A 27,324-nucleotide genomic window follows, 5' to 3' on the forward strand; every position below is an offset into this window, starting at 1 on the left:
TATTGAGATAAAAACATTGGGCTTTATTTATTTTGTTAAACCACAGTAATCATGCTTGATTCACTGGTGCAAGGAGGTTTAAACTACTGTCTACTATGTTAATGAAGGCTGCATGTTGGGGGAGCACACGTATCAGGCAGGTCTACAAGGTCTATTCACGCCTGCCTAAGGAGCATAGGTTTAAACTGAGGTTGCAGTACCACAGGATTCCTGACAGCAGAGGTTTCTTGTGGATACATGATTCAATGCATCTCCTGTCTATATCCTCCCTGACATGCAATCTGCTCCTTCACGGACTTTTTTGAGGCAGTGCTGATCTGGTCAGCTGAGCCCCGGGACAGACTGAGGACTTACAGGAATCCTGTGCTGTTACAATCCCTTTCTGGATGTACTTTCTGCCATAAGGGCCCCTGTATCTTGGGTTCCCCTGGAAAAATTTAGCAAGTTCCATGGGTAAATGTGAAGAGGAAATGTATTATGGTACAATATAGTAAGTGTGATTGTGAACTACAACCTCACAGAGGATCAAATCACATTGGAAGACAAAGAGGAACTTTTACAAGGAGACAAATGTTGGAGCTTTTTGAACTAGCTAAGATATTGGCTTTTCTAGTAACTCAATAATATTCTAGTTTAGTGAGAAAAACCTTTCCTTTTGTTGAATGTAACTGTGCCTAAAGACATTTTTAAAGGAACTAAAAAATGTCTTCACTTTATCTGGATATTGTAATTCTTAAAATGGGTTTAAAGGTTTATATGACCTCTAACCAACTTGATCTGTCCTTAACCATTTTTTTCTCCAGAATGATAAAGAGCATAATCAAGATGCTTTCTACTCGCAAACAAATGTTCTGAACCATGTCACTTTTTGCTTAAAGTTGGTCAGGTTTTATTACACTAAATACAGAAGAAAATGTCCCTTTGAGTTACAATAAGTATTTGTAATCTGAATTCTATGATCACCAAATAGTACTAGAATATTACATACCTATCACAGTCAAAGTATAGTAAAATTGTAGTAATCACACAAGCACTGAATGAGAACTACAAACTCCCATCACTCGGGATGTGGTTGGCATTTTATATTCCTTCTTTCTGAAGAGTGAGTTTCAAAACCAGCCACTTTTGAAGATTTTCAAGCTTCATTTTTAGGGCCAAAACAATATTTAAAGTTGTTAAACTGTTGTAATGTAAAATAATGCTTCTAAATTTGTCAACTCTGGGGCTGATATATCAGACTAGGTTAATCCAAGGCGATGAAAAGAATTACCCAAGTCTCATGGATTTTCCAAAAGCCTATACTTCATCCCACTTAGCTGTAACAATTTTAAAGTTAGTGACACTTCAGATGTACATGCTGGTCCCAATCCTAAAATCAATGAGAATTTTGCCTAGTAATGACTGCAGGACTGAGCCCACTATAGATAAACCAAATCTGGAACAATACCAACACACATATATACACAGATTCACAAACACATGTAAAGCCATAGCATATTCTGAAATATCTGAAAGCTATAGCATATTCTGAAATATTATAAAAGACTATATTTTGACTTCAACTGACCTAAGAAGGAAGTCAAGGCAGATTTTCAAAGTCAGTTGTACACATTTGTGAGTACCTACCACTGAGTTGCATACAAATGTCCATACTAGAGATGTGAAAGGTTAACTGATAAGCATCACCCTTAACAGGTGATGCTTACTGGTTCCGTTTAACCAGTGGGGGCCGGAGCAGCTTGTTTCAACTGCTGATGGTGTTTTCAGCACTGAGTCATCTAGCTGTACTGGGAACAGATTTAATTGATCCAGTGCTTCAATTAGGATTGACAGTCAACGCACTATGTGTGGAATTGTGGCAAAATTCCCACTGACTCTATGGGATCAAGATTTCACCCTACAACTTCCAACATTGCTCAGACAGCTGATTTGAACTGGGGTTGGTGATAGTGGGAAATTTTTCAAATACAAATTTCAAATTTAAATTTCAAACACAAAATACAAATTTCAAATTTTTCAAATAGTCTGCATAGGATACTTGCCTGGCAGGTGGGAGACCCAGGGATCAGTCCCTCTGTTCCAATCACTCTAGTTATTTATCCACAGTGGAACAGCTTCAACAGAAGAGACTGACGAAGCTCCTTATCAGAGTATTCCCTAGTTGAGAAGTAGGAACCCTCCTCTCAGCAGTATGGGAAACTTCTTTTCAATTCTTTTCCTCCGTCTCCAACAGAGGGCGAATTGAATCTTGGACTCTCACATGCCAAATGAGCATTCTAACCACTGGTGTCATTAGAGGAAGTTTTGGAACAAATTGATAAATTTAAGAGTAACAATTCACTGGGACCAGATGGCAGACATCCAAGAGTTCTGAAAGAACTCAAATGGGAAATTGCAGAACTATTAACTGTGGTTTGTAACCTATTCTTTAAATCAGCTTCTGTACCTAACAATTAGAAGATAGCTAACATGATGCCAATATTTAAAAGGGGCTCTAGAGCTGATCCTGGCAATTACAGACCTGTAAGTCTAACGTCAGTACTGGGCAAATTAGTTACTTGAAACTATAGTTAAAGAATAAAATTGTCAGACACTTGGATGAATAGAATTTGTTGGGGGAAAGTCAACATGTTTTCTGTGTAGGGAATCATGCTGTACTAATCTGGTAGAGTTCTTTGAGGGGGTCAACAAACATGTGGACAAGGGGGATCCAGTGTAATAGTATACTTAGCCTTTGACAAGGTCCCTCACCAAAGGCTTTTAAGTAAAGTAAGTTGTCATGGGATAAGAGGGAAGATTCTTTCATGGATTGATAACTAGTTAAAAGACAGGACACAAAGTGTAGGAATAAATGGTAAGTTTTCTGAGTGGAGAGAGGTAACTAGTGGGGTCCCCCAAGAGTCTGTCCTGGGACCCATCCTATTCAACTTATTTATACATGATCTATAGAAAGGGGTAAACAGTGAGGTGGCAAAATTTGCAGATGATATCAAGATACTTAGGACCAAAGCAGACTGTGAAGAGCTTCAGAAAGATCACACCAAACGCAGTTTTGATTGGGCAACAAAATGGCAAATGAAATTTAATGTTGATAAATGTAAAGTAATGCACATAGGAAAAAAATCCAACTATTTATACAATATGATGGGGACTAATTTGGCTACAACTACTCAAGAGAAAGATCTTGGAGTCATTGTGGATAGTTCTCTGAAAACATCCACTCGGTGTGCAGTGGCAGTCAAAAAAGCAAACAGAATGTTAGGAGTCATTTAAAAAGGGATAGAGAATAAGATAGAAAATATCTTATTGCCTCTATATAAAACCATGGTACTCCACATCTTGAATACTGCGTACAGATGTGGTCGCCTCATCCCCAAAAAAGACATATTGGCATTGGAAAAGGTTCAGAAAAGGGCAATAAAAGTGATTACGGATTTGGAATGGGTCCTATATGAAAAGAGATTAAAAAGACTTTGACTTTTCAGATTAGAAAAGAGGAGACTAAGGGGGGATATGATAGAAGTCTATAAAATCATGACTGGCATGGAAAAAGTGATTAAGGAAAAGTTATTTACTTGTTCCCATAACATAAGAAATAAGGGTCACCAAATGAAATTAATAGGTAGCAGTTAAACCAAACAAAAGGAAGCACACGGTCAGCCTGTGGAACTCCTTTCCAGATGAAGTTGTGAAGACGAGGACTTTAACAGTATTCAAAAAAGAACTAGATAAATTCATGAAGGTTATTCAGGATGGGTAGGAATGGTATCCCTAGCCTCTGTTTCTCTGGAGGTGGGTGACAGGGAAGGCATAGCGTCAGGATTGCCTGTTGTGATACCTCCCTGTGGGGCATCTGGTATCGGCCACTGTCAGCAGACAGGGTAATGGGCTAGATGGACCTTTGGTCTGACCCAGTATGTCCATTCTTACATTCACTGTGCTATAAGTTACAAGATGTCTCCTCAGTTGTAAATAGGACACAACTGGATAGGCACCTCTGCCCCACAAGCAGGCCCCACAAGCAAAATCCGATCGTTGCAGGTTCATCAATTGATCTGGGGCTTAGGCAGGAGAGTCTTGTGCAGAGGAGGAGAATAATCTTTGATGTGGGGCCAAGATTTTCAAAAGTGGTCGAGGGCCACACTCTTCCATGATATTAATGGAGGAGGTGTGGGGTCTGGGATGGAGGTTAGGTGCAGAAGGGAGCTTGATGTAAGGGATGGGGTGAACGAGGGCCTGTGAAGTCTGGGAGGGAGTTTGGGTGAAGGAGGCAGTGGACTGGTATGCGGGAGTCTGGATTGTGACTTAAGGCAGGAAGGGGTTGTGACCTAGGGCAGGGGATTGCAGTGCAGGGGTTTGGGTTGTGACCTAGGACAGGAGTAGATTGCAACCTGGAACAAGGGATTTGGGTGCAGGGTCTAGGAGGGATCTAGACTCAGGAAGGGGGCAGAGGGTTTGGATTATGTGGGGTTGGGGGAAGGCAGGGGCTGGGGCTGGGGTATTAGAGGCAGGCTCTGGCTGGGTGACTCCCAGGAAGTAGGCCAGTATGTTTCTCATGCAGCCTCCCTGCCTGCCCCACCCTGAAACAGGTGTATCAGTGAATAAGAGCCTGAGGGAAGGGGAGACTGGTGCTTCATGCGCTACCTGTTCTTCAAAGAAGCAGCTCCTATTGTCCAGAAACTGGCCAATGGGATTCTGCTGGGGACAGGGGCAGTGCCTGAAGGCTCTTCCCACTCTCTCCATTTCACAGCTAAGAAACACAAACAACCTAGCAGTCAATTTTCTGAGCGGTGTGTGGGGGCAGGGCAAGCAGGGAGTCTGCCTGATGCTCTCTGCTGCGTCCGGGCCAGATCCGGTGGTTTGGCAGGCTGAAGACCAGCCTGCATGCTATATTTTGGCCAGCCCTGGTCTTGTGGGTGCCTAAAGGGAGGCAGCAGTGCACACACTGAGAAGCAGAAACTTAATTGCCTAGATAACTTTTACCCTGAAATTTTCAGTACCAAGTTGAGTGTATGCATTGACAGGAGATTTCTGGATTGCAATGGAGCCTCCAATTGGGGTTTAGATGCCTAAACCAGAGATTTAGGTGCCAAAATACCTTTGTGGATTGGGGCCATAGTGCTTTGTGAAAATTCTCAGGAGCATAAGGACGGCATCATCCTTAATAAGGTTGATTTATAGTGGCTGTCTCAGTCTTAGCACCAGAATTATCCAGCATGCAGCTGTATATTTGGATAACCAATATAAAAGCACCCCTAAGACAGGAAAAGATTTCTGCGTCTGCTGCACTCTAATTGCACAATTTCCTTTCAAATGTGAACATATAATATGCAGACTTGTGTCAACTAGGCTAATTATTTCATGGCTATTAACCCTTTTTGATCAATAAATATTTCTGTATACCCCTCATAGCCCAGATATTTTGTTACTAACCAACAATTGCAGTTATAGAACAGTTTTTGTTATTGCTTCTTTTCATTTGTCTCCTTTATATGTTTATTGCTGCATATGTAAAAATGCCAATAAATTATACAAAAAAGATGGTATAGCAAACCCTCTATTCTCATGGGGTATGTCTACACTACAGCGCTAATTCAAACTAACTTAGTTCAAATTAGTTAATTCGAACTAAGCTAATTCGAACTAACGCATCTAGAACTAAAAACTAGTTCGAATTAGCGTTTTGCTAATTCGAACTAGCACGTCCACATTAAGTGGACCCTGAACCAGGCTTAAGGATGGCTGGAAGCAGTGCCGGCAGGGCATCAGAGGAGGACTTAGAGCGTGGAGATGCTGTCTCAGACTAGCCGAGGGCTGTGCTTAAAGGGTCCCGACCCCCACCCCGGACAGACAGTTCTCAGGGGTGCCCCGCTTGCAAAGCGGTCCTGGCTTGGAGTGCCCTGAGTGCCCACACTGGGCACATCACAGCACTCGGCCATCAGCCCGGCTGCACTTGCTGCAGGCTGCCATCTGGGGGGAGGGAGCAATTGGGGGGCTGTAGGAGAGCTTCCACCCCCAGAAGCCCGCAGAGCCAGCCCAGTCCTCCCCATCGGGGGCTCGTGCCCCATTCCTCCCTCACCTCCTTCCACTTACCCTTCCCTAGCCCCTCTTCTTGACGTACAAAATAAAGATAACGTGTCTTCCAAAATGGAATCTGTCTTTATTGAACAAAACTGGGGGAGACTGGAAAAAGGAGGTGGGAGAGGGGAAGAGAGAGGGTGGGAGAGGGGAGGGCAACTAAAATGATCAGGGGTTCGGAACAGGTCCCATATGAAGAGAGGCTAAAGAGACTGGAACTTTTCAGCTTAGAAAAGAGGAGACGGAGGGGGGACAGGATAGAGGTCTCTAAAAGTTGGGTGGAGAGGGTGCATACAGAAAAGTTCTTCATTAGTTCCCATAAAGAAGGACTAGAGGACACCAAAGGAAAGGAATGGGTAGCAGGCTTCAAACTAGTAAGAGAAAGTTGTTCTTCCCAAAGCAAAGAGTTAACCTGTGGAACTCCTTGCTGCAGGAGGCTGTGAAGGCTAGAACTGGAACAGAGTTTAAAGGGAAGTGAGATCAAGTCATGGAGGTTGGGTCCATGGAGTGGTATTAGCCAGGGGGTAGGAGTGGTGTCCCTGCCCAAGGTTTGTGGAAGGCTGGAAAGGGATGGCACGAGACAAATGGCTTGGTCACTGTCTTCGGTCCATCCCCTCCAGGGTCCCTAGGGTTGGCCGCTGTCGGCAGACAGGCTACTGGGCTAGATGGACCTTTGGTCTGACCCAGGATGGCCATTGTAAGCTCAGGGCTCAGGGTCGGGGGTCTCAGTGGACCCCCTTGATTCTCTTGCACACCTGCTCCTGGGTGGCCAGGCTGGCAGCTCTCCTGCCCAAGCCGGCCACTTTCCTGTGCCTAGTGCGGAGATCGTGGACAAGGTCCACTATGTCCGCACTAGCCCAGGCGGGTGCCCGCCTCTTGCGGTCCCGGGCAAGCTCCCGGGAGCTGCCAGCCTGGTCCCGGGAAGAGGGGGAGGGCTGGGGGGCATCGGGTGGGTGGCTCGATCTGTGCCAGGTGCAGGGTCTGCTGGCTGGGTGCTGGCAGGCTTGCACCTGGCACGGGCACCGTAGCCAGCCCGTGCCCCTTTAAGGGGTCCAGGGCCGGGAGGGGGGCAATAGAGTTTCCCTGGTGTTGGCCAGAGTGGCCACCAGGGAAACCTGGGGAGGGCTAGCCTCCCACTAGTTCGAATTAAGGGGCTACACACCCCTGAATTTGAACTAGCTAGTTCGAACTAGGCTTAATCCTCGTGGAATGAGGATTACCTAGTTTGAACTAAGCGCTCCGTTAGTTCGAATTAAATTCGAACTAACGGAGCGCTAGTGTAGCGCCTATGAAAGTTAGTTCGAACTAACTTTGTAGTGTAGACATACCTGGGGGCAATTATACTGACATTTGTCCCTCACCTGTTTCATTAGCCACCATCCATTCCTGCACATAAGTAGTGTTCCCATTTTCAGTAGAGTCTCGTGGTCAGTGTTGCTTCATATTTTTTCTCTCTTTTTTTTTCAGATTGGGTTTGAGTTTCACTTGAACATTTTTGGCTGCAAAATTCTGGAGTTCAGTTTGAAAGCCTCTTCAACATTATCTTGATCAAAGGGATTTTGCCTGGCTGCTAAATGATCCCCTCCTCCCAGCGAATTTGATATCAGCTACTGACAGGACACGGGATACTGAAAGGAATGGGCAAGGAAGTGAGGGCCAACTGAAGCAGCTGTAGGATCAAAGCGAACACCAAAAGCCTTCCAGACAAGTAACAGAGATGATAAAGTACAGATGAAGCAGCGTAGTGACTGGTGGTTGTAATTGTAACAGGAAGGTTAGTTTGTAACAGAACCAGAACCCTGGAGAATAGAGAAAAGACTAAAAAAAGGAAGGGAAGAAGGTTGGCAAGAAGAATCAAGTAGATGTGGTTGAGAGAAGAAGCAAGTAGATGTGGCCAGCTGAAACTGCGGTTGGCAGCAAACAGAGGGAATGGCAAGAAATATAAGCATTCCTGGTATCAAAGCAAAGAGAAGAGTCAAACTAGAAAGAGGGAGAGAAGGGAGAGAAAAGAATGACAATGAAATTGAAGGAGAGTGCCTTTCAGAAGTAGAGAAAGAGAGAGAGGGAGCAGAAACTGAGTCATTTGCACCACCTAAAACATTTTTTCTAAAAATACAGGTTGGACCTCCCTGATCTGGCACCCTTGGGATCTGAGTGGACTTGAAGGAGGGCATTTGCCAGACCTGAGGAAGTCAGGCATGGGGTCTCCCAGGGCTCCACTCCTGGCTACCAGCCCGGGCAAAGTGCTGCCACCAGCCAGTAGTGAGACTTCACTCCTAGATGCCACATCACTCTTGCCAGAAGGTCTCCCTGCCCCGGCTGACGGTGGCTCCATGTTCCCGGCTAGAAGGGGCTTCCTGGCCGGTAGTGGCTCCGTGCCTCTGGCTGTAGATGCTCCCTGCTCCCAGCCAGCAGCAAATCTACAGCCCTGGCCAGCAGGGGCTCTATGTGGAGCTCTGCTCTTGGTTGGCAGGGCTCCTGCCAGTCCTGCTCCAGCTTCTAGCTGGGCTTCCTGATCCCAGGCCACTGGCCCTCCAGGCTGCCTGCCGGGTGAGCTCCCAGGTGCTGGCAACCTCTGTGGCTGGGGCTCTTTGGTCTCATAACATCCGTGGTCCTGCTGGACCACAGATGTTGCTGGACCAAAGAGTCCTAGACCATAGAGGTTCAACCTGTGCATAAAGAATGTCAAGATCTTCCCTCACAAGCCACAGAAACTCCACCATGCATTTTCTAATTGAGAAAATATTTGTTGTAACAACTCATAACTAGACAGAATACACTCTACAAAATTAAAACCCACCTCTGATTTAATTAATTACAATTTCAAAGCATCCATTTCCCCGAAAGAGTATCTGCAATGTGATACAAATAACTGTAAAACCAAAACCAGGCTGACCCAGATGCCATCAGCCAACACTGGACAAAAGACTCAAAACCTTAGAAAGATGGTCCAGTGAAGAAAGACTGCCAAAAAGGGTCATAGGTGTGCTATTACAAATAGGCAGACATCATGCTAAGTTTTGAAGATAATCATGAAGCTACTTGGATGGACCTCCTGTGAGTGAGTTCTATGGACAAAGATTCTGGACTGAGATGGTCCTGTCCCAACATGATCCAGAAAAAAAATGATCAGGACATAGAGATAACAGAGAACAGCCAAGTTATGTTGGATGAATGCAAGAAGAAGAGGTGGTTGGTCAGACCTGGGTTGCTAAGGGCCATATGCATTATACCAAGATGAACTATCCAAAAGGTGGCTATAAATGTACTCTAATGTACTTTTTATAATAAATTATTTAAAAAAGACAGAAAAGAGGAAAGATATGCGGAAAGACCTAGTTTATACTGGTTTTTAACAAATCACCTACCAGCTTTCCATCCATACCAATTGGACCCTAGGATAATCAAAAGCCAAAACAAAATGAAACAGTTAAATCATAGGTACACTGATGTCAGGGGCAAATATACAGACTTGTGGAATACTGTAGGTTTGGAAGATGATTTACTGTATGTACATCAGCAGTTAAATGTAAAACCCTACAGGCACCTCAGACACCAAAATTAAGAAAAAGGCTCAGCAGGAGAAGCAGACCTGTGAAGGTAGTAATCAGAACAATATGGTGGGAAGTAATCAGGCAGTAGCTGATGTTTGACAAGAAAGCGTTCAACTTGAAATGAGAGATTGGTTAGTCTTGCAAACCACAATGGTACAATATGACAGACCATATGAAATAATGCATCTGGCTTATGTATTTTACTTTAAGCAATTAAGGAACTATATTAGGTAAGCCATTTACTGTATGGATGTTATTGCAATTACAGCTTCAGGAACACTTTAAAAAAAGCAAACACTCCTCTCTAAAAATCTCACAAGTAATTTAGCTTTCAGATGAGGTTATTACAATGACTGTTATTAAAAAGGCAGCATTTGCTAACAGTTACTACACTGTGTTAGCTGAGGTACTGAACTTTTGCTCTGTACTTAAGGGAAAAAAATCCTCTGATAAAAACTAGCGTTTTCTTAGTAACAACTGCATCTATTGCGATGTGATATTTCAGAGAGAGAGAGAGAGATTATTTATTACCCAATGTTCAGATTTTGATTTCGGTTATATGGATGTAAAATCAGAGCCACCCCAGTCACTTCAAAGGATTTATTTTGATCCATATTGGTAAAACTCAGAATATGTACCAATATTAAATATATGTAGAGACTGTTTTGGGAAATGTTATCCTTTAATGGCACATCTACACAACAGCCTTATTTCAGAATAATTGGTGTTGTTACGAAATAACATAGTGCACATCTACACTACAAGCCTTTATTTCAAAATAATGTTGAGCTGGAGGACTTCTTACTCTGACACATGGTAAGCCTCATTTCATGAGGAGTAAGGGAAGTTGAAGGAAGACTGTTCTTTCTCGACTTCCTGCTGCGTAGATAATGCCAAAAGCCAAATTAAGCTATTTTGACTTAAGCTACGCAATTGACATAGCTGAAGTTGTGTAGCTTAATTTGACTTTAGCCCTACTGTGTAGACTTACTCTTAGATTTAAAATACCCTCAGTTGGAAGCTAGATCTTTTGAAAATCTGGCCACTTATATAAGTGTCTAAATGGCAATATCAGAGTTCTGTACTCTGGAAAATCTACTCTTGAATCACAACAGCCTTCTGACAAATACAGTTTATACACTTCAGTAATTCTGGTTACTCATTTGTTTAGTTAGCAATGGATTGATATAAAAGAATAATTCGCTCATTTTGAGAGTTTGTCCAGTAAGACATTGTGCTTTCCAATATGACGATATTTATGACTTCATATGATTATCAGCATATCACTGTACATCACTATAACAAGAGTCACGGGGTAGCATCATGTCCTAAAGTGATATCATGCTGCATCAAACACTAATACAATATCAATATGCAATGATTTAATCTATGTCTTGGAAGTTATTTTTCTGATCCTTTAATGTCCTGCAAACTAAGGTGTAGTAATAATTGGACTGATCCAGAGATGAATTAAGACAATCTGAAGCCCTATGAAGATTTAACAAGAGGTTCCCACCTAATCCACTTCTACATCATGTTTCTTTGCCTTTTTTTAAGGACAGCAGGTTTCAGAGTTAGAATGAATGGGAAATTCACACCATTGTTCAGATTTTCTACAGAGAGGAAGACGGCTCCACAAGTTACAGTTGGATCAAGTTTTCCAGCTTTTCTTCACATCTATGGGTGCTAGCAACATTATTTTTTTAAATTAGAGATGAGATACTGACATCATGACATGCCACTAATTTGCTGGGGGTCTAGGCATGGATCTATCTGCCTCTGCTTTAGTCCAGCCATGGATTGGGTAAAAACAAAATAAGCAAACAAATAAAAACAGAATAGATGGGAAACTACAAAAGGTACTGTATGTATCTGATTTCAGAGAGTGACAATAAAATGCAGCCAGACAAACAAATATGTATTAAAGAAATTTATAGCAGCACAGGTCAGAGTAAGTCACTGAAAGCAAAGCAGAAGCCAATTGCCTCATCAGCATTCTCAATACGTGCTACATTACGTCCCAGCAGCCCTTCTGGAATCATTGCTTCTGAGAAAGATATTTTCATCTGCCCTTTTACTTTCATTTATAAAAATATTTGGATCACAACATATCTTAACTGAAACAAAGACTTATGACATGGTGGTTTGAATCTCCCTCTTACAAATAACAGTTCCAAGATGGCAGAAGAAAGTTTGCAGCTGCCTCAGGACTTGTAATTTGTCTCGTAGAAGTAAGACTTGTTCCCCCCCACCACATACCTATTGTTATTGTTACATAATAAAGTAAAACATTTATCCAATTTATTTAAAAGGGCAGTTTTTGTGATTATACTTCCACACTGCCCTGTAAGATATACCACATAGAAAACACTTCATGATTTCCTAGCAATTTTATTGCATTTTGAGGCCTACATTTTTAGAAATGATCTTTGGTTTTGCTAGTACAATCTTATATCTTCAAATTATATCATATGCATTTTTGCTTCCACAATGAACTATGCACACAAAGTAATTGTAAGTAAAGCTCTAATAGCTAGATACATAACTACTAGTACAAGAGAGAAATGTATTAACTGTGAATGTGTGTGTTTGCAATTTGTTACAGGTGCAAAAATGAAGGCTGAGTTGAATCCTGATGGCAAATCAGGTTCTAGTGAATCCTCATTACAGTTTAGCAAGTAAGTAGAAAGAGATACAAACACTCCTTAAATTCCCCATGTAGCTATGTTGGCTAGTAGCCGAGTCTAACATTTTGGCCAACTGTGGGTTTAGCATTAAATCCCAGAAGATTAGTTACTTTTATGATGACTGACTAAACAAAGAATTATACAAGTATTTATAGAAGGCAAACTCATCATAGGTTGTAACTGCTGGCTTATAGTGAATGGCCTCAGTGGGTCCCCTAGTCTACTTCAACTCTCATAATTAAAACAATGTTTCTATTTTCTAAATGAACAGAGAATTTCTTTTGCCTCACTGAGAATAAACATTGTACATAATTTATATCACCAGCTGAGTTACCCTACATGATGGGCATTAATTATTCTTATAACTTTTACCTTCTCTACAGTCATATAATATCGCTACTGTGCTAGAATTAAGCATCTATGTGACATATTTTCTATTAGTAAGTCCATGATTCTCAGTATTTCATAACTCTTGGAAAGGTAGAAGAGGAAATTCCTACAAGGCTGAAAATGAACATAAATGAGGTTTGAACTTGCTCCCATTGATTTCAATGGAAGTTTTGGAACAGAACAGAGTGAATGGTCTCAACCTGGATGAATCTTCTGGGAGTTTTGAAAAAAATGCACAGTGTAATTTATGTTTATGCAGGTAACTAGAAGTGAACCAATATATGAATAAGATAATATAAGCTCTAAATCTATGTTGGGCTCCCAAACTTGGCTGAATCATTCACATTGCCTTTCCAGGCCATTTTATGTTAAATGAAATATGTTGGACCATCATATCGTCTCTACTCTCAACTCTGGTTCCCTGTTACATATTCTGCATACAAGGCCAATAAAGAATTCCCATACAGGAGTACAGAACATGGAACTAAGATACTCATTGTTGATCCAAGAGCAGGATTTTGTTTCATACAATTTGGACTCATTGCACAAATCAGTAGCAGTGACTGCTCCCAAATTTTTCATTCAAGAATCTATGCGTACAAGTAGAATTAAGGAGATGTACCTGTCCATCTCACTGTCATAATTTAATAATGCACAAGTAATCATTGGGCTAGAAACAAGTCCCACTAAAGTTACTGGAAGTTTCACCATTGAGTTCAGTGGAACCAAGTGCAATCATGTTTTAGTATATGTGAGTTAGTTTTGTCTCTATGGGTATGTCTATGCTACAACGTTATTTTAAAATATCTTTTTTCGAAATAGAGCGTCTACACACAAAATGCATTTCAAAATAGCTTTTTGCTATTTCGAAATACTGCATCCACACTGATTGGATGCTGAATCGCATATAAGGTCAGTTGGAACTGGTTCTGGCAGGGCATCAGGTCAGAAGTTACCTTGTGGCCAGGGCAGCCAGCAGGGCACCCTGGGAAGTGCTGGAGGCCCCCTATTTTGAAATAAGTGTCTACATAGCCCTTATTTAGAAATAGCAATTTCGAAATTGGCGCTATTCCTCATGGAATAAGGTTTACCAATTTCAAAATAAGCCCTCCGCTATTTCAAATTAATTTTGAAATAGCAGTTGGCTTGTGTAGATGGTAGGAAAGTTATTTTGAAATAACTTTGCTGTGTAGACATACCCCACGACACTAATTTGACATATTTTTAAATTATACTAGTTTAAGATAGTCACAGATGCATATTGGAATTCATAGACTCTTGGTATGATTAATATTACTGACATGATGACAATTTTCTAAACATAGTTCAGTAAGATAGGTTGTGAAATTGTTGCTAGCAATTGTCTGAATCCTTTTATGTAAATACACATCCACTACAAGGTTTCCAGCAAAGTCTCTGAAAAATAAAGCAGGAATTCAGCTTTAAAACAGCTACATGAGTTGTTAACCATTTATTATTGTCAGTGAGAACTTTAAAATGCACACCTTAAAAAGTTTTTCAATGTCAAACAGCAATTTTACAAATCATCCACTTTAAATACTAATACAGTAAAAGATGGCACATTTTTCTTTTTGCATTGCCTTGGCTAGTTCCTGATTCACACTGGTTAGAAAACCTACTGTTGACAAATCTGTTAATCGCGAAGCCATTAAAATAATTGATCTCCATTTCCTCTCTCTCCCCACCTCTCAGCTAATTACATGTTTAGCAAGACTGGTGTTTAATTAGATGTTTTGATGCGATATCCCTAGTAGTCTGATGCCTGAGATTTTTTTTCTTGTAAAAGTTTTTTAGAACATAGGTGGGTGGTAGGTTTTTTAAGAGGAGCGCCTTCACTAGGTAAATTGCTTTTCCTGATGAAAATCTGTTGGCTCTTTTTCTATGAGTCTAAATGACTGCTGTTAAAAAAAATAGTGAGCTCAAACAGCTTAGCTGCAGAAGTTGCGTGCCCAGTCTCCTGGAGAGAGGCAGCACTTAAAAACATTCTGCAGCAACTCCTTCTGGCCAATGGATCACTAACTACAGCGAGAGTCACATGCCAACGATTGAAATGTTAGGGGAATGAAAAGATGTTTCTTCCTCGAACACCTAACAGATAGATAGATAGATAGATAGATAGATAGATAGATAGATAGATAGATAGATAGATAGATAGATAGATAGATAGATAGATAGATAGATAGATAGATAGATAGATAGATAGATCGATCCATAAAAACAAAAGCATTGACAGTAGAGATGCATGAAAGCACTGTTGACATATTCCATAAACTGGGAGTTGTGTCCTCTGCTTGCTACACTTGCCTACCCCCTTCTCTGGCTGAGAGAGCCTGTTGACGCTGATAACATGATGATGTCATCCTGTCGCCTGGAAGGAACATTCTGTCATCCAGCAGGAAAAACTTTTTTATGTAGAGAGATTATGGAGTTTCTTGTATTTTTCCCTGAAGCATTTAGTACTGGCCCCTCACAGTAACATGATAGTATATTAAATGGACCATTGATTTTATACAATACAATTAATTAATCCTTTTTGACGTGGAGAATTGATTTATAGTTTTAAATCTCTATTGTAAAAACTGTTTTAATACAATTTTTGCGGCAGAATTGTGCTTTGCTAGCCTTAATCAGGAGCAATTTATGCAGACCCCAGTCCTGTCACTGTCAAAAAGACTTGGACTAGAGAACAAAAGAAATATTGCCACGTTTAAATCCATTCAAAATTCTGCTGCCAACATTATTTTCCCAGCTCATTCTTTGATTTCTCTCTCTCTCTCTGGGTATGTCTACACTTACATCCTCTTTCAAGAGAGGGATGCAAATGCAGATATTCTAAATTGTAAATGAAGGTAGGATTTAAATATTCCATGCTTCATTTGCATAATTGCATTATGGCGCTATTTCAAAATAGAGCTATTTCGAAATAAAAATGCTGTGTAGATGCGGTTATTTCAAAAGAAAACCCTTCTTCTGAAATAACTGTTAAACTTCGTTTTATAAGGAATAAGGGTTATTTCGGAAGAAGGGTTTTCTTTCGAAATAACCGCATCTATACAGCATTTTTATTTTGAAATAGCGCCATAACACGATTATGCAAATGAAATGTGGGATATTTAAATTCCAGCTTCATTTACAATTTTGAATGTCTGCATTTTCATCCCTCTATCGAAAGAGGGTGCACGTGTAGACATACCCTCTCTCTCATATATACACACACACACACACACACTTTGCAACCCCTCACTGGCTCTATTTCTACTGCAGCAAACATCATTTGCAATTTAAAACCCTGTAATGCCCAATATGGCCTATAATTACCTACTTTTTTAAGCCTTGCCCACAATGCCATCTCTAACTGTCCATCAGTCTCATTTTCACCTCAATACCTTTGTGCTCTCCCATCCTTTATTCATGGAAAAAGTTCTCCCGAAAACAAAATGCAAAAGCCATTCTACCATCCTCAAACCCCTTATAAGTCACCTCTGTACAATGCCTATAAAATACCATTGCTGCTGTCTCACCAAATGACCACTATGGTATCAGAACCACCATAGCCCTAGAGAGAGGAACAAAACTACCACCAGAGCAAGGGATCTCATGGATAAAAGAACTGAACCACTGACCCAATGTTGGGGTCCCAACGTGCCACCATCATTGCTACCATTGCTGTGGGCAACAGCTGCTGTCTAGAGGGGGTGAAATAACAGCTACTGTTTGAAGAGAGGACTGGCTGCTTAGCAATCAGTCAGCATCACCAATTCTTGTACATGCTGTTGCCTGACTCAAGAAGATGGGAGCTACTGGAACACAAGATCTTTCCCTTCAGATGAAGAAGAGGAACAGAAACAGGCACAGAATAATTCAGCTAAAATGGGAACAAGCAGGAAAGTCAGGACAGTAAAGCAGACTCCATAATGGACCCGAACCAGCTGAAAGACTTAAGAACAAAACCTCAGGCCAGACCTCAACTAGAGAAATTAGAGGGACCAAGACCCTCCAGCAGTCCCCGGCCTGAGTACAAGTAAGTATGTAACTTTTTGTTTTATCTGCATTTTCCTTTCTTCATTTGTCTCTTCTTTAATTTTTAGGAAGCCAAAGGAATATAGAATCTAAAGGCATGAATTTGCTAAAGTAGGTTTAATATCCTACTTAGTCTGAATTAGACAGTAAGAGCAGAAGTTCAAGAAAAAGACAAAATACACTGCTGAAGAGTCCAACAAGAGCATCAGTCTATGAATAGCAGCATTTGAAAGCATGGATGCAGTCACCATGTTCCTAACAACAGCATTAGCTGGTGCCCGAAAGGCAATCTGAATTCTCTCATAGCTCATTTGGGAGATGATGCTGATGGACAGTTATATCCAAAGGTGCGGAGTTTGGAAAATGAAAAATTGCTAGGAGTTTGGCTGATTATGGTGTGAACTACAAAATTACCTCATATGGTGACAATAAGAAAGTCTTATGGAACAAAACTACATTCATAAGCTATCCAAGGCACATCTTGCAGCTGAAAAATACTCGTTGAAGTAATCAAACTTCTCTTGGGCCAAAACAAAAAAGCAGCCAGGTATATTTCTGCCCACCAAGAAACCATCTGCTAGATTTTTCTTATAAAATATTGAGATGTATCAGAGGGCTCTGACTGATTTTCCTATTCATGCAGATACACAGAAGAAACTGGAATGGATCCAACAATGGGATGAGTTCTTCTGTAAGGTATATCCTTGAATATACTATGGCCAAAATGAAAAGAAAGCTTCCAAATATACGGGCGAATAGAGCCAAACACATTGTGAAGGTAGATGACACGACTTCCAAGCTACCACTCAGTGATGCTCATGTGCATTAGGCAGCAATGGGACCATCTCCAGATGCAAACCACTCTTTCTCTTTGAAGCTGGTCCATCTGACCATATTGGCAACCACAAGAGCAGCTTTTTTAGAATGTTTGAAGTGCAGAGCATTCCCTGAAAACTTCCTGCAGAATAACTATAAATCTTTTGCATCTGGCAGTGCTTCCATCATGTTGAAGAAAGTCAATCAAGACTAAGGATGTTAAATATCAATTAATTTGCTAGTTGAGTAGTCAATGGAATTTCCATCAACTACTTGACTAGTCAATAGATACTTCTGCATTCCTCCTTTGAAATGTTCAAGAGCCCCAGCAGGGCTGCAGGCTCCACCCGGGCACTCCCGCTTTGAAAATGTGGTAGCATTTCAGAGGGGCAGTGCTCCCCAGCTGATCCCGGGCTCCCTGCAGCACTGCCGCTTTGAAATGCTGTGCAGACCCTGGAGTCAGCTGGGGAGCTGATACCATGTTTTTTGGAAATGCTGTGCAGAACCCGGGGTCATCTGTGGAGTCCCCTGCTGACCCCAGGTTCCACATAAATGCAACACGGAACCTGAGAGCAGCTGGGGGGGTCCATAGCTGACCCCGGTTTCATGCAGTTTTCAAAGTGGGGATCAGCTAGGGACTCCCCAGCTGACCCCACAGCATTTCAGGGAGGCTAGGATCAACTGGGGACTCCCCAGCTGACCTGGGTTTTGCAGACATGCCACGGAGAGCCCGGGGTCAGCTAGGGAGTACCCAGTTGACTCTAGGGTCCATGCGGTGCTGTCACTTTGAAACGCTGCCGTGGTATTTCAAAGGGGGCAGCGACGCACATCTGATCCCAGGCTCTGTGCTGCATTGCCCCTTTGAAACGCCGCTGCAGCATTTCAAAGGAGCAGCGCCTCATGGAGCCCGGAGTCAGCTTTGTGTGGCTCTGTTGCTTTGAAATACTGCGGTGGTATTTCAAAGTGGCAGTGCCACACACAGCCCAAACCCATACCTGATAGAAGCAACAAGGGGGGAAGCGACTAGTTAACTCGACTATCCAATAAGCATTTGCTTATCAGATAGCTGACTAGTCGACTAGTCCTTAACATCCTTAATCAGAACTCACTCACCATTTACTAACTAAGTACCTCAATCTCTTTGTCTACCTGGGCTATAGACACAGGCTGTAACTTACTATTGGAGACACTACCTGAAACATCAATAGTACAGCTAAGTAAAATAAGAAAACTTTCAATTTGGAGATGTCATTATCTTTTGCTTCAGTATTTTCAATTGAAAATGAAATGTTTCAACATTTCTGAAATTGAAATGTTTCATTTAGGTTTGTTGAGATGATTTGAAATGCTTAATTTCTTGTCAGGTCAAATTTAATTGATTTTTCCGATTGTGGCACATTGCTTCTGTTCACCGCTATGGGCTAGGCATTTTGGCTGGATTACACCTCCCATGCTTTTCTGTAGTGATACGAGTCCCATGATGCATCATACCAACCTGAGTCAGAGGGAGATCAGGTCCTGTCAGTGAGCTTGGCCCACAGGAGAGAATGGGGACCCAAACTACATCTCCCATCATGAGGAAAAGAAAACAGTTTAATGTTTTACTGGATTTATTCAAAGCTAAACATTTCAAGTCAGTTTAACAAAATGAAATATTCCATTTGAATTTTACAGAAAATGTGTGTTCCATAGAAAAACCATTCTGATGGAAAATTCCCAACCAGCTCTAACAAAAAGCATGAATTACCTCTGCAGGTGATTCTTCAGTAAATCAGATACCCATTGAAACCTGTTTTGCAAGAATAAATGTTAATTATACACCTGTGCTAAGAGTGTAGTCCTAGATCTGCTCACCATTGGCAAGACTCTGGATATCTATTGGGGAATATAATCTGAGGCATTTACTAAGGCTGTGTAGAACAAGTACCCTCCTCTTTAGAAACATCTGTGAAGTTTCCATAGTTAAAAGACAGAGATGCCAAGCAATGTATCAAGTACAATGGTGTTGAAAACATCCTGATTTCTGTCATGTTCCTGAAAAAATTAGGACTTATGTTGGATGTTTTGTTTGAACTGTGAGACCTGTTTAGGCAGTTTCAGAGAAAAGATATGACATTCCCTAAACCCCTCTCCCCCATGTCATTTCCACACTCATTCTTATGTATGGATGATGCTCAAGGATCATCTGAAAAGATGGAACAAGATACATCCACAACAGATTCGGTTTTATTGCAATGTCAAATTACATCATAGAGAACGTGTGTGGATCCATGCTGGTCAATTTTCGTGCAGCCTGGCAAATGCAAAGGAAAGTCAGTTGATTCTTCCAAGAATGAGAAGGAAATGAGTGGGCTTATATGTAAGTGTACATTGATGTATTCTTTCATACTGTGCTTCTTGGTGGATGAAGCACATATTAATAAATCACTATATACCAGTACCCTTGACTAATAAGATGGGAAAAGAGAGTAATGCTAAATATAATTTCCTTCTACCACCAGCAACCACAATTAAACAACATTCAATTACTTTGGAAAATAAAATAAATACCTTAAGGCTATTTAATTTTACTGTTGGAGGACAATAAATGATATGGCACACTAAGAAACAATAGATTATAATCAGCTGCTTATAAAAAGAACAGCTTGTATCAAAATTGTGTTCTTAAAGTGATTGCCTATTTTCCTCAGCCATGCACATGAAAAGATGTTGTACTCAAACAACGAGCATGTGCATGGAACAGATAGGAATCTGAATCTGGGCCTAAATAGTCTTATTTCTCTTGAAGAAATTGAAAATTCTGTACCCCTAAATAGAAAACACATGGCTAATTCATCAATGCCAATGTCACTCTATGAATATATTTGATGTGGCTGGTGTCATGTTGATGAGAAAACAATAAACTGTGAAAAATGTCACTTCTCAAAATTGGCTGGCTAGAGTTCAGCAGAGATGGATTGTTGTAACAGCTGTGGCATGATGACTTTGATTAATTAGATTTTTTTCTTTCCCGGAATAATTCTGAAGAACCACTTCCCACCCCCATAGAAGTCAATCCATTTGTTCACATAAGTCATACTAAACAATAATCTGTTCTATTATCACTGTCTTAAGAACTGCAGAGCATCTCCATGCAGTTTTTTCAATTCTCTTTCATAGGGCTTCCACTCATTTTTTTTTCTAGTTTCCTCAAATATTCCTCTCTGGGGGAAGGCTTAGGGGTCTACAAGGAAAACCCCAAATGTGGTCTTTCAGCATCAAGGAATCTAGGGTACGTCTAGACTACAGGCTTTTGTCGACAGAAGCTTTGTTGACAGATGATAGAATCATAGGTCTGGAAGGGACCTCAAGAGGTCATCGAGTCCAGCCCCCTGCCCTCAAGTCAGGACCAAGCTCCGTCTACACCATCCCTGACTGATGTCTATCTAACCTGTTCTTAAATATCTCCAGAGAGGGAGATTCCACCACCGCCCTTGGCAATTTATTCCAATATTTGACCACCCTGACAGTTAGGAATTTTTTCCTAATGTCCAATCTAAACCTCCCTTGCTGCACTTTAAGCCCATTACTCTTTGTCCTGTCCTCAGTAACCAAGAGGAACAAATTTTCTCCTTCCTCCTTGTGACACCCTTTTAGATATTTGAAAACCTCTACCATGTCCCCCCTTAATCTTCTTTTTTCCAAACTAAACAAGCCCAGTTCATGAAGCCTGGCTTCATAGGTCATGTTCTCTAGACCTTTAATCATTCTTGTAGCTCTTCTCTGTACCCTTTCCAATTTCTCCACATCTTTCTTGAAATGAGGCGCCCAGAACTGGACACAGTACTCCAGCTGAGGCCTAACTAGTGCAGAGTAGAGTGGCAGAATAACTTCATGAGTTTTGCTTACAACACACCTGTTGATACAAGATACAACCTAGAATCATATTTGCTTTTTTTGCAACAGCATCACACTGTTGACTCATATTCAACTTGTGGTCCACTATGACCCCTAGATCCCTTTCCGCCATGCTCCTTCCTAGACAGTCGCTTCCCATCTTGTATGTATGGAACTGATTGTTCCTTCCTAAGTGGAGCACTTTGCATTTCTCTTTATTAAATTTCATCCTGTTTACCTCTGACCATTTCTCTAACTTGCTAAGGTCATTTTGAATTATGTCCCTATCCTCCAAAGAAGTTGCAACCCCACCCAGTTTGGTATCATCTGCAAACTTAATAAGCGTACTCTCTATCCCAATATCTAAATCATTGATGAAGATATTGAACAGTACGGGTCCCAAAACAGACCCTTGCAGAACTCCACTTGTTATCCCTTTCCAGCAGGATTTAGCACCGTCGACAAAGACCATGTAGACTACATCCAGTTCTGTTGACAAAGCAAGCCGCTTTGTCGACATGACAGTGTAGACGCAAAGGACAGTGTAGATGCAATAACGCCTTCTGTCAACAGAACCTTATTCTTCGTAGAATGAGGTTTACAGCCACCAACAAAACTGCTGAGTTCTGTCGACGTTATGTCGACAGAACTCAGCAGCAGTGTAGAAGCAGGTATAGTTTTGACGACAAAAGTCCACTTTTGTCGACAAAACCCTGTAGTCTAGACACACCCCTACAGTCCCACAGAAGGTCAACCTCCTTGCTGTTTCTCTGATCCCCACGTTTCCCTAACACATCCCCTCATGGAAACTCCACATGGTCATTGGGAAAATCTCATCTGAGAAGTGCACATGTGAAGCTGCTCCTAAGGGTACAGTGAGAATGCTGCTTGTGGAGCACAGCTAGCCAGACAGTTAACCACCACATGAAAATGCTGGGAATATGACAGAAAACTCCTCCCCTCCACTTTGCCTCTCCATATACCCATGGAACCTGAAATCTGGAGCTGCCATGGTTGGGGACCCTTAGGCATGAGACAAGGGTAGGAATGGTAAAAGAATGACCTCTTCCCACTTCTACAATCCTCCAAAAGAGTCCAATCAGAGTAGACAGTTCCTCTACATTTAGAGGGACAGGGCACAAGCAGAGGCAAAGTCCTTAAAAACAAATGATTTAAAGATTTTTAAAAAATGAAACACTGTTCCATCCAAACCATTTAGCGTTTATTCTGTGCTAGCTACTCTTTGGGGATGTCCACATTGAAATTAGGGTGTGTAACTGCAGCCCATGTAGGCACACCCAAGGTAGTTTAAATCTTGCTAGCATTAGTGCATCCACAAGCTTCTATTTGAGCTGTACCAACCCACTCTAAAACCCTTACACGAGCTTCTCAACCACACCAAAATCCCTGCTGCTGTGACTTTACTAAGATTGGTACATGAGCTAGCTAAATTAAAGCTTGCTGGCTCTACATGTGCTGCAATCACACCCCCTGATAGCAGTGTAGACATGCCCTTTGTTTCACTGATCTCCAGCTAACTCAAGGGCCAATGTTCCCATATATAGGACTGATGCATAGGTGAAGCAGTTCCTGCTGGGCTAGAAATATAGGAAAAGACTATGCAAATATGCCATGTTACATTTTAACAGCAGAACAGGTGCTTTCAACCCTTGTTCCCCAAAAAACACATTGCCACGTGTTCGGATGTTCAAATTTGCAATTGTGCATGTGCAGGTCCATTCAGATTCCAGATATTTGTGTCATGCACTGCCTATATTTAAATGACATTTATTTGTAGTAACTGTAAAGGAGCGATTGTATTTTTGATTGTGCAATAATTATTTATTTATTATAATTATTATCATACAGTGTTTAGCTCCTCCTACACTAAAACGAACTTGTACATCAACACACTTTCTACAGAGGGTCAGACAGAAGTAAGGTACAGTGGGTTTTTTTTTTGTTTTTTATTTTTAGAAACTGACTTAATACCAGGTTCCCTGTGTACTGTAGATTGTAACAGTACGCCACTTGCTGTACTTCATACCTGAAGAAAGAATTATCTCTGACCCAAAAGAAAAATATTCACATAAATCTCCTCCGTGACAGTTCACAAAACTTAGTTTCCAGAAAGAATGTCTACTAGTGTGCTGGAGAAATCAAATTTATTGAGCATGCAATAACAAAGATAATAAATCACAGAGTATTTAGGGGAGCCTTTCATATCTTTATTTGTGATGATTTGTGATGTATAAGATTTTATTTTGATTAGTTCAACTGGTTTTGCTAGGGAGTCAAATTCTACCTTCACTTGTACACTGACCTTAAACGGGAATAAGGGTCTGATCCTACAAAATCTGAATGCCCTCTGGGAGCACCCTCAGAGGTATAAGCAATATGGACATGGGCTCTCAAGCAGCACTACAAGTGGCTCCAATCTTTTTGTACCGCTTCACTAGAAATGTTTGTTCTTTGTCCTTCGGAGATGTAGGTCCTGATTCAAAGCCCAATAAAATCAGCGGAAACACTTCCACTGATACTGATGTTCTTTACAGTCAGAGCCAGACTGATGATACAGCACAGTATGCAACTCCCCGTGATTGTGGTGGTGATGACTTTGATTGGAGTAGCCTCCCTACCAGCACCATTTGGTAATGCTTCGTGCAAACTGGTCCATCGTTAAGGAAAGAAAATGTGTATTCATTTGAACAAGTCACAAGATAACTTATCTCCAACAGGTAATAATTAGTGGTATCTAAAAAAGGGAATGATAATGCCATAACAAAGAAATAGGGAAATCAATCGGACTGTACTGCATATTCACAAGGGACAATTGGGTAATCTCAAGAGCCTCCTAAACCTCCAGAAAATCAAGCTAGAAGAAAACAGGGGCAGTCAGTGGTTGGGAAGGGAAGAGGATGAAGGAGACAATAAGCCACATGGGGGAGAGGTGAAGGCAGGTAATAAGAGGGGCAAAGAGAGTGTAGGGGAGACATGAACCCAGTAGGTAGACAGGATCAGGATGACTGTGTCTTTTGGAAGCTGAGAACAATGTGTTTTCTTTCCCAATTGCTTTGCTCTTAGTTGGCTGCTTCAGGAGCTACTATCATGGACCTGGAAGAGGTGATCTTCCTCAAAAATGCCACTTTTCTTTATCCCCCTTTAAGAAAAATAGCAACTGTACTTCTATGGAAGGATAAAAGATGGAAAGGAGCCAAATCACTGCTCTCTCCTGCTCTTATCCTTCCCCACAATCTCTTCTACCTCTCTACTACCTGTTGCTTCACCCCACATCCTCCATATTGACAGGTCACATAAAGGCAGAAGGGGAAGCAGCAGCTTGGAAAGCCTCATTTTTATTTCCATGTTCCCTCTAACAAAGGCTGGTCTTTGATGCATTCTCCACCCCAATTTGAGAGCATGCTGGATATTCCAGTTTGGACCCTAACTGCAGGCAGAATTTGGTCCTAGAAGCTTATCTATATCTAGACAAAAAACACATGCGAATGTATGTGTGTTTTGTGTTTTATGTTCTATAAAACAGGTCTTAACAAAACAGAGCCCAGAGGACAGAGAAACTTCTATTTCTCTCTTTTTTTAAGCAGAATTCAAGAGATGCATTTGAAAACAGTCAGAATTTCCATGATTTTGGCACAGATGGCCTTCTTCAGGGACCTTAAAAGGGATCAGTGAAGAAGGCTGTTAGTGGTGAAACATGGAAACTTTTATGACTGTTTCCAATTACATCCTTTGAACTGTATTATATATGAAATGAAACAGAAGTCTCTCTTCATGTTCAGGAGCAAGAACACAGTTCTTTAGCCGTAAATCTGTCTAATGGATTCACATTTTTTTCAAAAGTTATTTAAAAAGGGCTAGTGAGTTCCTCTGTACCTGTGCCCTGATCATTGTGGTTAAAGTAATTTATTACAGGTTGTGCATCTGGAACTTAATATACTGATTTTCTTACTATGGTTCTGAAGTTTCCACATAATTCAAAATGGCATCATAGTCTTCATGTTTCTGTTTGCATTTGATAAAAGAATTCTTCATCTTCACCCTGCCGCCATTGCTACAAAATCAGTAGCAAACAAGAACTAGCTAAATTTTGCAGCAGAAACTAAAGCTGAAATTACTGAAAACACATCAGCAAATGAATACATGTTGAACTCTCTAGTTCAGCACCCTCGGGACCTGACCAGTGCCAAACCAGAGAATTTGCCAAACTACAGGATGCCAATATAGTCTAGTAGCAATACCAACACTTCCACTGCTTACTGGGCTCTTTGAAGACATTTAGTGGTAAATTAGAGCTAAATAACAGCACAGAACACTGCAAGCCAGGACTACAAGCTTTAAATAAACTTTATGGGATCATGGGAAACTTGGCCACACCCATAAGTGGACATCCAGCTTACTAAAATCACGCAAGACCATGAATGTTGCCAGACCAAAGAGTGTCAGACTAGAGAGGTTCAAGCAATAGTACATAGAAAATAAAAAACCTTACCTGTTCGACCATCAAAGTTTTACACCTGTGCTTTTGTGAACAATATTTCAATAGCTAGCACATTTTCATACCATTCCATTTCTAACCATTATTAAAATTCTATCCACAGATGAAACACCTACAGAAGTTCACAGGAGCTGAGCAGATATGCCTGAGAACAGAATGCTCTAAAAAATGTGATCAAGTTAACAAATTTAACATTTAGGTTCATCTCCTCATTGGTCTTGCAATCTCTGAACTATACCTTGAACTGCCACTGCATGGAAGCAAAATTGCACTAAATTGAATAACTGTCAAGTTACCCACTTGAATGTTGACCCAATATATTATTGACCATTTGAATGCCAAATTCCTCCCATCCCTCTCTCCATCACTCACATGCACACCAAAACAAACATCAGGAATTTTCCAGACTTTTAACTAGTTTTCAAGCTTACAAAGGATTTTTGCAAAAGCCAGTGACAATATAAGGAACAAAAGTTTGCCTCTGTGTTCTTGGCCTGTGAGGAACAATTTGTGTGCATGTGATGGTAATAGTAAGTAACACTTTACACGCTTTAAAGGCAAAAACCTAAAATGAGAGATTTCCTATCATATGCAAAATTATTAAGATAATTGATTCACATGTCTAGAAGTAAAAATGTGTGGTTGTTTCCTATTTAGGCATATAATTAGGAATGGCTAAATGGTTAGACTACCAGACAGAATAGCACAGGCCAATTAATGCAACTCAATGGACCTTTTTTATAAAAATGTATTGGCTCTTACATGTTAGTGTTGACTAGGGGCGTAAAGCTAGATTATGGATGATGAAAGATACTAAACCGTTCTAAATTATCCTTGGTGTCTGCAGAGTACTCTAATCCACTCTTTCAGCATTCTCTTGCACCTGTGGAAGCCTGCAAGTTTGTTAATAATGCTCTCTGGAACCACGTGTAAGTAGCAGACTAAAGTCATCCTGATAACTGCAAATCAAGAGACACATTATGTGTGACTAACACTGTTGAATGAAACTGTATATCTGAACCTAAACTGTAATTTCTCAAACTCAGGAATAAGACATAGAAAAACCTGTGCCTTCAGAAGTACAGCATTTTCTTCAACAACCACCATTGTTCTCCTGTAGCATGGGTATGCAAGCCCCAAAGCTGCAGTCCTTTCTTATGGTAAATATTATTTATTCAGATGAGTGCTCCTAACAGTATGGGACCACACTCCTAAGCAAGTGATGCTCAGTATGAACAAGGATTACAGAACCAAGGACTATTTTAGTATAATTAATATGGCAATAAGGGGACATTAAAAAAAAAGCTTCTGTGTGAAGCTTATCAAAAATGGCACACGGAATTTTTTTTTTCAAGTTTCCAAGTCT

At 41.0% G+C, this 27,324-nt stretch overlaps 1 protein-coding gene across 1 annotated transcript in view; it reads right to left on the reverse strand.

Moving 5' to 3' along the window:
- The window catches only part of COL25A1 (collagen type XXV alpha 1 chain), a 195,500-nt gene extending 170,005 nt beyond the window's left edge, over positions 1-25,495 (reverse strand). Inside the window, exons 1-2 of the mRNA XM_075929187.1 lie at positions 25,413-25,495; positions 18,698-18,779 (exon numbers count right to left, since the gene is read on the reverse strand). Of these exons, the coding sequence (XP_075785302.1) occupies positions 18,698-18,779; positions 25,413-25,495 (165 nt within the window). The remainder of the gene's footprint in view (positions 1-18,697; positions 18,780-25,412) is intronic.
- Positions 25,496-27,324: the final 1,829 nt, after the last annotated feature.

The sequence above is a fragment of the Pelodiscus sinensis genome, chromosome 5 (assembly GCF_049634645.1).
Source record: "Pelodiscus sinensis isolate JC-2024 chromosome 5, ASM4963464v1, whole genome shotgun sequence".
Classification (NCBI taxonomy): Eukaryota; Metazoa; Chordata; order Testudines; family Trionychidae; genus Pelodiscus; species Pelodiscus sinensis.